This window comes from Panthera tigris, chromosome B1 (genome assembly GCF_018350195.1).
Source record: "Panthera tigris isolate Pti1 chromosome B1, P.tigris_Pti1_mat1.1, whole genome shotgun sequence".
Lineage (NCBI taxonomy): Eukaryota > Metazoa > Chordata > Mammalia > Carnivora > Felidae > Panthera > Panthera tigris.
In genome coordinates this window covers 45,637,146-45,650,525 of record NC_056663.1, presented here as the reverse complement: position 1 = coordinate 45,650,525, position 13,380 = coordinate 45,637,146, and the positions used below count along the sequence as shown (strand labels likewise).

General features: G+C 38.9%; 1 protein-coding gene across 7 annotated transcripts in view; it reads left to right on the top strand.

Annotated features, from left to right (window-relative positions):
- Positions 1-13,380, top strand: part of KCNU1 (potassium calcium-activated channel subfamily U member 1) — a 154,631-nt gene that overhangs the window by 32,087 nt on the left and 109,164 nt on the right. For 4 of the 7 annotated variants that reach the window (XM_042983498.1, XM_042983504.1, XM_042983502.1 and 1 more), the window contains 5 exons: positions 377-452; positions 6,511-6,681; positions 7,796-7,887; positions 9,732-9,842; positions 12,192-12,297. In XM_042983498.1, the coding sequence (XP_042839432.1) occupies positions 377-452; positions 6,511-6,681; positions 7,796-7,887; positions 9,732-9,842; positions 12,192-12,297 (556 nt within the window). The remainder of the gene's footprint in view (positions 1-376; positions 453-6,510; positions 6,682-7,795; positions 7,888-9,731; positions 9,843-12,191; positions 12,298-13,380) is intronic. The other 3 variants (XM_042983499.1, XM_042983501.1, XM_042983500.1) reach the window with 3 other exon arrangements.

Here is a 13,380-nt window from a genome sequence, read left to right as displayed (position 1 = left end):
TACTTTAGACAATGTGGCAATCTATTAAATTTAGTTTATGATTATACATATATATTTGTAAAAGCAATATAATATCAGGCTGGTGGATAGCATAGCAAAGTGTAAAATTTTTGAACAAGCGTGTGTGACTGGGTATGTTCAGAACTGGGCATCTCAGACTCTAATGTGCATATGAATCAAACAGAGGATCCCTACAACAATGCAGATCTGTAGATCAGGGGTGGGGGCTGGGATCCTGCATTTCTAATAATGCTCCCAGGTAAGCGCACCATTGCTTCTGGCCCATGAACCACACTTAGAATAGTCGGATTTTAGAGGACTTGTGTTGTTCTGGAATCTGTCTGAACCCAAAAACTTTTTGTCTTTCTTCCTCTAGCAGTTCAGTGAAGTTTTCCAAACTGTTATCAATAGTCCTCAGTACCTGGTTCACTGCTGCAGGATTCATTCATCTGGTAAGCATTTCCTCAAACTCTCAAGTGTTTCTGGTCAGCATGAACATCTTTCCTTTAAAAAATGCAGGCAGACCTTCTGAACTCCTGTCTCTTTCACTGTAACCAGTGTGCAGTTTATCTTTTTACCTCCCCTTTCTTTGTCTTCTGCACTCCCATATTCTCCACAAATACGTGTTTCCTGCAGTCAAGGTATCTATGTTCCTTCCTTCAACATTCAAAACTTGCTCTTAAGAAAGGATCTAATAAGCTTACACTTCAAAATTATAAGCAGTAGGTGAACCTTATTGTTGTATCTTCATAGGAGTCTCAGCATTTAAAAAAAAAAGTCAAAGAAATGAAAGCAGTGAGAACTGTCACACTTATGAACTAGGAGAGCTGTGGGAGACAAATTGCTAGGTTACAAAGGGGAGCTTTAGGGCTTTCTCAGTTCTCCCGAAATCCATCTGCATATATAGCTGCCTCCTTTGCCTGTAGCAAAGGCTCATTTTTTTTTAAAGTTTTTAAAAATTTATTTATTTTTGAGAGAGAGAGAGAGAGAGAGAGAGAGAGAGACAGCTTGAGTGGGGGAGGGGCAGAGAGAGAAACAGAATCCCAAGTAGGCTCCAGGCTCTGAGCCATCAGCACAGAGCCTGATGCGGGCCTAGAACTCATGAGCTGTGAGATCATGACCTGAGCTGAAGTCGGATGCTTAACCGACTGAGCCACACAGTCATCCCAGGTGCCCTGAGGCTCCTTCTTATTTCACATAATCAGAGTTATAATAAATGGATTTCAACAATAAGGAACAAACTCTTGGACTTCATTGCTTGAGGACAGTTGAGGAGCAGTCATTGAAAATGCAGAAATTGAAATAGGATGTTGAAAGCAAAGGTCTTTGAGAAAAGGAAACAAAACAAAAAGCACAGCAGGAGTCTTTTTCACTTGAGTCCTCTCAAAATTAATTAAAGCATTAATGGCAAAACAGAAAAAGAATTTTAAAGTTACCATTCAGCTGATCAAGAAAAATGCCAAACACCAAATGTAAACCATGATCCGAGCCTTCAAAAAATCTGAAACCAGCCACATCCCTCCTCCATCCTCAAGCAGGAGAGAAATTTCCTTGAAAGAAGATCACAGTAGTACAAGCGGATCCCTGGCTCTAGAGGGTTGCACCTAGGTGCATGGGCCCGCCATGGGAGCAGCAATCATCAGTGTCTTTTTGGAGACCTGCTGGCCATCACAGAATGGTAGGCAAGAGTGCTCAAGGAGAAACTTTTTTGTCATCAATAGCAGTTCCCCATGAAGGGCTCTTAGGCTGAATGTGGCCTATAGACCTATTTTGTCTGACCTAATTATGTTTGTATTTTCTGTTCTAATTTTTTATTGCTTTCTAACTTTTACAGAGAGCTCACATAAAATCCCAGATTTCTGGATTCTTTGGGAAAATACAAAGTTTGGCAATCCAGTCTCTCAAGGCCACTACCAGTCCTAGTTGTAGACTTGATGCTCTCTGTTAACAGCATGTGCTCTTGAGTTGGACACAGCCAGGCTCACTTGAATCAAAGTCTGTTGCTTAACCCTTCTAAGCATGTGAACCTTGCTAGTCACCCAGGTGAGGAGACCTCCAGCAAGGATATATGCAGAGGAAGAAGAAGCAACCAGATGGCTTGTGACTTAAGGGGATCCACTGTGAGTCACCCCAATGTCTGGAATGTTGATAGCCTAGAAGAGCTATATCCCAGAGCGTAGAAAATGGCAGATTTGCTTGGGAGGATATTTGAAATGACAAACCAAAATAAAAACTATAATTGTCCCAACTCACCAGCTGCACATATAACTACTGGCCTTCACCTAAAAGTTGATACCCTCAGGGCACCTGGGTGGCTCACTCGGTTAAGCGTCCGACTTCGGCTTAGGTCATGATCTCGTGGTTTGTGAGTTTGAGCCCCGCGTCGCGCTCTGTGCTGACAGCTCAGAGCCTGGAGCCTGCTTCAGATTCTGTGTCTCCCTCTCTCTCTACCCCTCCCCCACTCACACTCGGTCTCTCACTCCTCCAAAAATAAATAAACATTAAAGAAAAATTTTTTTAATTTGATACCCTCAAAAGGTGAGTGTTAACCAGAAGTAATCAAGAATTCTGCCAAAAATAACAAGGGGGTACAGTGGAGAAAATAGAGAAAAGAGAGAAAAGAAGAAAAGAGAGACATCAGCATAACAACAGTTCCTTAATATAACACTTAAAAGAACAATAATTACAAGATAATTTGTCCAAGGAAACGGAGAAGAAAAAAAAATCCATATTTGAGAAAAAATGCAAATAAAAGGGTTTAAAAACTAAAAATACTAATTCAAACAAAATATATAAGGTTTTAAATAAAAGACTATTAAACAGTAGCAGGAGTTGGAAAACAGGCTGAATGATATCAGAGAAAAAGAAGAATGATATCAGAGGAAAAAGTATTACAGAGCTGAAAATGACATTAGAGGAAACCAAAATGTAATCAAACGTGACACAAACATGCTCAGGAACATAGTGGACAGGATTGCAGCAATGTGACATGGAAAAGAACAAAGGCATTCCAGCAACATCAACTGAACATACTCTAAAATTAGTGTTCCTAGAGCAAAGGACAAGACAGGTGACACCAGAAGAAGTCACCAAAATAAAGTCTTGAATCTGTGGGTTAAAAAAAAATTAATGTTTATTTTTGAGAGAGACAGAGACAGAGCATGAGTGGGGGAGGAACAGAGAGAGGGAGACAGAGCCCCCGAAGCAGGCTCCAGACTCCGAGCCCACAGCCGGATGCAGGGCTCAAACTCACAAACTCTGAGATATGACCTGAACTGAAATTGGATGCTTAACCAACAGAGCCACCCAGGCACCCCTTAAATCTGTGGGTTAAAGGGTATATCATGTCCCAGTGTTGCAGGATTCTTTAGCTCAATACCCAGGGAAACTTGTCTTGCCACTTCGAAGAATGAAGAGGAGAACACAGAATAAAATGAGCAGCAGGCAAAAGTTTTTATTAAAAAGTAAGAATAGTGGAAGCAAGGATCGTACAAAAGCTCTCTTTGAAGATAAGGGGCACATGAAAGTGAATGCCCCAGATGATAGGCAAGGGACTTTATTTTATAGGGTTTTGGCCCATTCCTTTTTCTTTGTTCCCTTTGTTTCTTTTTAGGTTCTTTTTTTTTTTTTTTATTGGTTTGATAACTATAAATGCAGACTTGTTTATTCCTGAGGGGAACCTGGGGCAGGAGTAGGTGGTGCTTGTTACATTTGTAAGGAAAACTTTGTGTCTGAGAGAGGTTTCCTCATGGTCAGGCCCCAGGAGAGATTTTTCCGAGGTAGTTTTTCTCATGGGTAGATGTTCCTAGCATTCTTTTCAAATATGTGGTTTGCTCGCTCCCAGGGACCTTCAAGCCCTAGCCTCTCCCTTTCTGCCTACTGAATCCTATCTTTCCCTATCATACCAGGAAAAATGACACAAATTATTTATTCCAACCATATTATGGAGCAGTTTACTGATTTTCAAGGATAAGGAGAGAATCCAAGCAGAACCAAGCAAAGTCTATAAAAGGGGGAGAAATGAAACTCGCCTCCAATTTGTCAATGTCCATCGTTACCAGAAGGTGATAGAGTAGGGTCTGCAAAGTTGGTGTGAAAGTATAAGCTATCCTGTCATTTTAAATATTCAAGAGAAAATAGCACCCAGGAGTCCCTTTTAAAAGCATATCTCGAGGGGCGCCTGGGTGGCTCAGTTGATCAAGTGTCTGACTCTTGGTTTCAGCTCAGGCCATGATCTTGCAGTTCGTGTGATTGAGCCCCACGTTGGGCTCTGCGCTGGCAATGTGGAGCCTGCTTGGGATTCTCGCTCTCTACCCCCCTCTGCCCCTCTCCTGCTTGTATGTGCCTGTGCTCTCTCTCAAAATAAAAATAAATAAACTTAAAAAATAAGTACCTTGATGGTAAAATCCAGCCATATAGGAGATGAATCAAAACTAGGAACTCAGGAATGAGGAAACCATGATATAAAGTAATGGTGGGGATTATTGAATGAATTAAAAACAGTGCTAAGGCATAGCCAAAGGCGTTATGGCTACAGACTAGGGCACACATGTACCATGTAAAGATAACATAAATTGTGTGAGTGATGGCAAGGTAAGAGGAGAGGGGGGATCCCCCTAGCGTCCTCCATAGCATTTCTTATCTGAAGTTGAACGATGTCAAGCTTGAAACATAAAATTTCAGTTCTGAAATATGAAGTTAAAAATAGATGATAACTCAGTATCTTAACATTGGTCCAAAATCCTTTACCTTAACTTTATCTTATCTCCCATCTGGGTCTCTGCTCACATGGTTTTGGAGGAAGAGCAGAGTGGACAAGGGAGCCAGCAGCAGGCCACCAACTCTTGGAGAGTGCTGGGAGGGAGGGAGGGAAGAGGTTTGAAACACTAAATACCCCCAAAGAGAGTGAGCTGAACCTTAAAAATGTTACTTAATTTATTGTGAGGGAGAATTCCAGGTTGCAATAAACTTAGTTTTAGTTTATACAACAGGTTGTACCAAGATACGATCTAATCCCTGTGCTATGATGCTGTTAACAGACACTATGGGGTTTCAGTTTAAAACTGTCTCAGGCAACTCTTTTAATCCTGAGGGAATATATATGACATAATCTGTGTGTTTTAAATGGGTTTTCTTAGAATGTACTAGTCTCAGACAACAGTGAAGACTCCAGAAGTTAGTGGAAGCAGATTAGTAGACTTTGCAACAAAACCCTCTGCCAGCTTTGGGAGTTAAGTGTACATGTATGATCCCTTTCTTATTTTGGAATAGGGTATTATAAGGAGTCCATACTCTTAACCTACTCCTCAAACTTAAGAAAAGGTCACTTTTAAAAAGTGGTCAAATACCTGAGCGAACTATGTTATTTCTAATTTCTATTTCAGTTCTTTTTCTTTTTTTTTTCAGAATTTTTTTTAACATTTATTTATTTTTGAGAAGAGAGAGACACAGCATGAGCAGGGGAGGAGAGAGAAAGAGGGAGGCACAGAATCTGAAACAGGCTCCAGGCTCTGAGCTGTCAGCTCAGAGCCCGACATGGGGCTCGGACTCCTGGACTGTGAGGTCATGACCTGAGCCAAAGTCAGATGCTCAACCAACTGAGCCACCCAGGCGCCCCTCTATTTCAGTTCTTAACAACAAAACAAAAAAAACCTACTTTTCCAGGCATCTCTAACATCTTAACATTTTTGCTCTAAATAGAAATGGAAAACATCCAAGAAATATGTAAGATATTTGGGAAAAAATGTCAAAAAACAGAAAAAGAAAGGAAAGTTGTATACATTATATAATTGTCATTTATAACATATAATAATATATGACATATCATATATTTATAAGTTTATATATACCACAAATACATAGTGCCATTGCCTAAGTTACTCATTTTAATATACAAAGGTAATCTAATGAGTTTAATTTTCTTAAAATGTGAAGACTTAGGGAGAAATCAGAGGAAATATTCTTCAGAGTTTTTTTTTTAATCATGGAAAAAAAATTTATTTTTTTTTGGCAGGGAGTGGCGGTGGGGAATAATGTGGAAAATTTGTTTGCTTTTTCTTAGACACTAGCCTTCATTCTCTTAAGCACATTGAAGTGAAGTGCTCATGTAAGTGCTTCCTTTTCAATAATAACCCTGAGCTACTGGTAAATAAGAATAAATAATAATTGCTCAATTTCAGAACCTGGCTTATCTGAGTCTCATGGCTCTAGAATGCAATGACTTGCCCAAATGAAAGGAAAGAGATACAGGCAGCCAGTACCCCTGGGGAGCTCTCCAAATGTGGGCCCAAGCTACATCCTCCCTCAGAGTTCAGCAGTAATCACAGTGAAGAAAACAAGACTTCACGATCTCTACACACACTTTGCAAACCCTTTAACACAGGCTAGGAATCATTAATACTTCATTTGGATTGAATTAAGTGAAACTAAGCCAATGTTTTTCCTATTCTTTATAAACATTCCGTTGGATTCCATTCAGAGACCTTTCCTGAATCTCCTCTTTTTGAACAGGTGGAAAATTCTGGTGATCCCTGGCTCAAAGGTAGAAATTCACAGAACATATCATATTTTGAATCTATTTACCTGGTCATGGCAACAACGTCAACTGTTGGCTTTGGAGATGTGGTAGCCAAGACATCCCTAGGACGGACCTTCATCATGTTTTTCACCCTGGGGAGTTTGGTGAAGAATATTTTTAATATCTTTGAATATAGCTACATTAACCCAACACATGTAGTTAATGGTGATAAATAAAGCAATACAGGTTTGAGAGTGAATGTTGCATTATTCAGAGCAAGTGTGAAATGAAAATGGAAAGATACTTAGATCCCATGTTTTCCAAACTGCATCCTCTGGAGCACGTGCTTCAATTGCATGATTGCCAAAGATGAGGATGGCAGACAAAGGAGAGCAGACTTTATTTATGAGTCTGCATTGAATTGAGCAATCCTATATTCCTTTACCTCTTGCCCATCAGACTGAAGTCTTTCTTCCAATGAGGAAGGGCATTTGAGATTTGATTTGAATGAGCCAAATGAGTAACTCTCTCTGAACTAGCATTCTACTTCAGATATGTGAACATCTGTGCTTGGTTCAAGAGTGTATCATGGACAAAGGAAACCTCTTTTAGTTACTTTAACTTCAGCTCCTTAAAAACCGGTAACAGAGTTCTCCCCTCCACCTTTCTGATATTCCCCTGTCCATATTATTACATCCCCTCATTTCAGTCATTTCCCCTAAACCTCTCTCTGTCCCACATGTTTTATTTTTTTTCTAAGCCTCACATAGTATCACGTCAGAAGAGTCAGAAGTGCAGTTAGTTGTGACTAGAGGACAAAAGGGACAGGAAGTGTGCCTTACCACTTGTCTTTGCTTTCATAATTTGGAATGCTGCAAAGCATTTTATTTGATTTAAACCAAATCCAAAGGTCAAGGAAGAAAAACGGCCTGCCTTTTGAAATACAGTTCACAGATAAGAGAAAGTCTTATGCACCTTCTTTCTCTTTTATAATCTCAGAATTTTAGAATGTCCTTGAAAACAATGAGATCTGGGGGTGCCCGGGTGGCTCAGTCCATTAAGCATCCAACTTCAGCTCAGGTCATGACCTCACACAGTTCATGGGTTCGAGCCCCTCATTGGGCTCTATGCTGACAGCTCAGAACCTGGAGCCTGCTTCAGATTCTGTGACTCCCTCTCTCCCTGCCCTGCTCGTGCACGCTCGCTCTCTCTCTCTCTCTCTCAAAAACAAACATTAAAAAAAATGAAATCTAAGATTTTATTTGCTGATCATTTTAGATCCTATTTGCGAACTATGTCCCTGAAATGGTGGAAATTTTTGCTAACAAGAGGAAATACACCAGTCCCTATGAGGTGGTCAAAGGGAAGAAGTAAGTAGCTTTCAAGCATAATTTCTGCAGTTTGAGAAATTCTACTAGTCACATATCTCTTTAAAAATGCCTGTTGCTTGACCTAAAGTGAATATATTGGCAAGGTCCTTCATTTACTGAAGAGGGTTGTGCTAAAATAAATACCATAAGAAGATATTTGGTACTTGATAAAAACAACTATGTAGGGGGCGCCTGGGTGGCTCAGTCGGTTAAGCGTCCGACTTCAGCTCAGGTCACGATCTCACGGTCCGTGAGTTCGTGCCCCGCGTCGGACTCTGGGCTGATGGCTCAGAGCCTGGAGCCTGCTTCCAATTCTGTGTCTCCCTCTCTCTCTGCCCCTCCCCTGATCATGCTCTCTCTCTGTCTCAAAAATAAATAAACGTTAAAAAAAATTAAAAAAAAAAACAACTATGTAGATGCTGGTAAGAGCAGTAAAACAACTAAAATGACAGATAATATTATCATTCCCTATCAAATATTAAGTGTGGCAATATTTCTGCATCCCTCATCACTGTGCTCTTAACATCTATTACTGTTCTGTTCATTTTAATCATGTGGTTAACTTACGGCTAATTTCACATAATGGATCAAATTACAGCCGCAGTTCAAATTTAAAATAATTACTTCGACTCTGTGGTCTCAGCCAAAATTCCACTAACACCATATGGGGGCTCATTCACAGGCAGAGGTTTGCTGGAGTGAAGAGAAATTTCCACGTCTTCTACAACACTTCATAGATCACCTGTTTTGTCCATGTCACAGCCACCTGTTCTGGGAGGAAAATGGAGTTGGAGTTGTTTTTTATCATATTTCTCTGTGATGTGTTATTTCAGTATCCACTATGGTTTTCACATCCGAGAAGGAGGGAATGGATTGGAGATCTTAAATTGGAAGCAACTCTTTTTTAGTCTCTATTTGCTGTAGAGGAAAGAGATCCAGTGGAGATAAACTCCCTTGGAGTGGTCTCTTAGCACAATTGGATGAAAACCAAGATTGACTTAGGAGTCTGAAGAGGAAAGTAAAAAAAAATAAAAATAATGACAACAACAATAAAATGAGTGAAAAATAAATATTGAAAACATGGAAATGAACTAGATAAACCAAAGTCTTACGCAGTTCATCACAAGAAGGCAATGCGGGACACATGCCAAATTAGCCCAAAAGGTCTGGAAATCTTAAGGTTGGTTAGGCTACATGTATGCTTTTAGTTTCCTTAAATGAGTAATGGAGGGAAAAATAGCTTATTTAAGTGCATTACCTAAGGAAGTTGATAGCTATTTTTCACAATAAAAGTTGAGATTTTTACACCTGTCCTTGAAGACTCTCCATTGGACTCACTTTTTAGTAGCTACTAGATAATTTTCAGTGCGGAAGATAAACCAAAATAATCCAGAATGTACTGCCACCTCTGCCATAGTATTGACTATGAGAAAATCAGTGAAGTATTTTGAGCCTCTTTTGTTCCTTTGAAAAAGACTAGATCAGCTAATCAGGAGTCAAGTGAAAGAAATCAAGTGAAGTAACACATGTGCAAGTCCATTATAAGTTATAATAACTATGAAAAATGTCACAATTACAATAGTTATTATTGTATTCCTGAAAACCTACGTGTTATTCAAATGTTTGGATTCATACCCAACATGGAATGAACTAGGGACCATAGAAATCTGATGTTTCTTTTCTCTATTGGAGATGCAGTCTTCAATGTTTCTATTTTAAAAATCTGGGTAATTCAAATACCAGATTGATTTAAAGCTAAATTTAAGCTAAATTTAGCTCTGCGTCTTGACAGGAAGATACTTCTGTTTCTCAGATGATCCACCTCACATATTCTTGCCCCCTAGGTTCATCGTGGTCTGTGGGAACATTACGGTTGACAGTGTGACAGCTTTCCTACGGAATTTTCTCCGCCATAAGTCAGGGCAAATCAACATTGAGATTGTTTTTCTGGGAGAGTAAGTTTATCTGTACCATTCACGGGCTCTAAATTAATCCTTGAAATATGTGTGCATTTTTTTAATGGAAAAAAATTACCCTCGCAATATTCATAGGAAAATTAGGAAATAATAATAAGCAAAAGGAGAAGAAAAGGCAATCTTACGACCAGAGTTAACCTCAGAGAATATTTTGGAATATATCTTGCCTGATGTTTATCTGTATATATACTAACGTTGTTAAAGAGATTTCCTATCATTTACTCTTACGTGACTGTGATTTTGTGCACAAGTCTGGCATTCTTTCTAATTGCTATTCTGTTAATTCTCAGAATTGGAAATGTGAGTTCAAATAGATGCAGAAAGGATTGTTTTTAATGATGTTTTTATTCTATGAAACTTACATTTCCACAAGTAGAGTCCAAGTCAACTATTTTGTGAACCCCCTAGAAAATGCATACTTAATATGAAAAGGTTTTTAAGTAGGCAAAATGATTTCTTATCGTTTTATTTTACAATTTTGGTTCCCAGTGAGATTGAACAATTTTTGTATGTTTTGACCATTTGATTTTCCTTTTTTGATGAATGAAGAAATTTGTCTTCATTTCTCATATCTGCTTTTCTATGAGGATGGTTATCTGCTGTTTTACTGACTTCTCAGCGGTCTTAATATATTTTGATATTAGCCTTTTTGTGTCATTTGTTGTAAATATTTTTCTCTCTTTGCCTGTGTGTGTGCACGCAGAAGCATCTGATTTACATGTACTATAACCCATCGACTCTTTCATTGTGGCATCTGGCTTTTCTGACACTCTTTGGCCTCTCTGTTCTAGAATTAAGCAAATATTTCTCTAGCGTTTCTATGTTTCCATATTGAAATATTTTGTATTTAAGCTCCCTGGAATTCATTTTGTGTAAAGTGTAAGGAACTAACTTCTTTATTTTGTTCAAATGGTTTATCAGTTATCCACACACCACCAAATAAGTCAGGCAGATTGGAAAGGGCATTTTGATCTTGGACAGGATCATATACAGGATCACTTCCGCCACTTCCACCTTCACACATTTTATAGTTCAGCGCTTTGTACCTTGTACATTGTGGCATGTCCAGTCCAATACAACTTTGGGCTCCCCTGTATGAGATGACCAACCAGCATTTTGAACTCCTTCATGGTGCTACATTGAGGGACAGCCAACAGTTCTATTTCAGTGTAATTGCCTGCCTGTCTTTTCGGTAATTTGTATGTTACTTGAATCCTTATTTTAAAAAATAGTCAAAAACCGGGCTAAAATTAGTGATAAGGGGCTAATAATTATAATCCAGTTGAGACAAAAAGGAAATCATTAGATGTATTTACTGTTGTATGGACTAATGTAGGTTATTATAGGTACTTGTCAAGAGAACGAATGAAATTTTTTAAAATTTATTTTAATGTTTATTTCTTTTTGGGAGAGAGAGAGACACCAAGAACGAGTGGGGGTGGGGCAGAGAGAGAGAGAGACAGAGTCTGAAGCAGGCTCCATGCTCTGAGCTGTCAGCACAGAGCCCGACGTGGGGCTCGAACCCGCCAACCAAGACATCATGACCTGAGCCGAAGGTGGATGCTCAACTGACTGAGCCACCCAGGTGCCCCTAAAACAGAAATGTGAGATTTTTTTAAATGGTGCAAAATGTTGGAAGCACTCATCTAGAATTTTTCCCATTACCTATAATTTTTGATGACTCTGCAATTCATATCCTCCACCAGACATTCTCTGTGGCTCCATATTCACACAACTAAATTGCTTACTGAATATCTCCATCCCAGAGCTTCAAAGGCCCCTCAGACGTAACATTTTAAAAAACAAACTCATGATCTTATATCTCTCTCTCCAGCTAACAAGGCAAATACATAAAAGAAGGAAAGAACACGGCACTTTCTGTCTCAGCAAATTGGACCTTATCAGTGCAGTTCCTAAAAACAGAAAGCAAGGCATTGTTTTTGCTGCTCCTCTCCCTTAAGCCTTACGTATACTTGCATCAATATCATCAATTTTGTCTCCTAAAGAAATACTAATTGTGTCTCTGCCACTCCATATCCTATTCAGTTAATATTTTGTATCTCCTTAAGTTCTGGAAAGACCACGTTATTGATTTGTGCCTTTTTCTCAGAAACTCTTCTCCTGCTGTTATATGACTGGTTTGTTCTTATTCTTCAGCACTCAGAAATAAGGCCAGATGTATCACCTAACCACATGGATTAGTAATAGAGGATGGATGTTTTCCTACAGGGAATTCAGAGTTCTGTTAAAGCCACTAAATAAATACCATGAACTCTAAACCAAAGTCAGTCATCATTTTACATCTTTGGTACTATATTCTTTGCCCAGGGTTCCTCCTTCCTTGGAATTAGAAACATTATTTAAGTGCTACATGGCCTATACGACTTTTGTTTCTGGATCGGCACTTAAGTGGGAGGATCTGAGGCGAGTTGCGGTAAGAACTAGTTGTTTTTCTTCTGATTATCCTAAGCTGCAACAATTAAGATGATAGGATGTATTTCTCTTTCAAAAGTATCAGTCCACATGCTTAAATTGGTGGAAATAAGACTTCCTCAACTTTAAAAACTGATCATAAAGGAAATGTAGCTATTGAATCTCCAAATCCTCCTTGATAAATGTCAAGTAGACAGCACTGTTTACCTACACTTAACATTTATTTATTTCACTAAATCCTCTACTTATCTAGAGCAGTTTTATTTTAGCAGTCTAAGAAATCTGAAAAAGTTATGGATGGCAAAAGTGTGTTTAATCTTATCATTGAATAGAATCCTTACCAGACACAGATTTCCCAACTTTTTCTAAACACACTGATCCACTTTCTGATAAGAGAAACAGAAAGGAAAATAGCAGAAATCCCATTAAGGATGGATGAAAAATAATGAGCAAAGGCCAACAGTCTAGACAGCTTTCATTTAAGATCAAAGCAGGTTTCCTCCCATGTTTTAGATTTCATAGAATCACATAAACCAAGGGCTGTAGTTTTTTTAAATCAGAGATCTCTAGAGTTAACATAAAGAATTGAAATAGAAAATGACAGACTCAGAATAATCTTTCTCTTTCCCGCAACTCAGTATTGTAAGTGCCACTTCAATAATTTTCTATACCCTTAAGATTCAGAATCCACAAATACTGAATGACTGATTACTTTGGGTCAAGCATACTTCCAGTTCCTCCATTCTTTGCTGTCCTGAGAGGCAAATCAATGTATAGGAAGTTGCTTAAAAACTTCGTTTTGGATAATAGGAAAAATATAACTATGTACTTTGCCTGTTTTAAAGCAGTCTTGCATCTGTGTTGGAGACCCTATGCCCAGGTCTGTCCCTTACAGCACTTCCAGCCATTACAGCATCTACAGGACTCTGATCCTGCTGTAAGGACATCCTTATCACCACTCCTTCCCAAGGGTGTTCTCTCTCTTATGGAAAATTTTATGATAAAACCACAGGGAAACCCAGAGGGGGAACACTAGAGCATTTCCTATGTAATTAACAAGATGGCTACTGTCTAATCTTGAAGA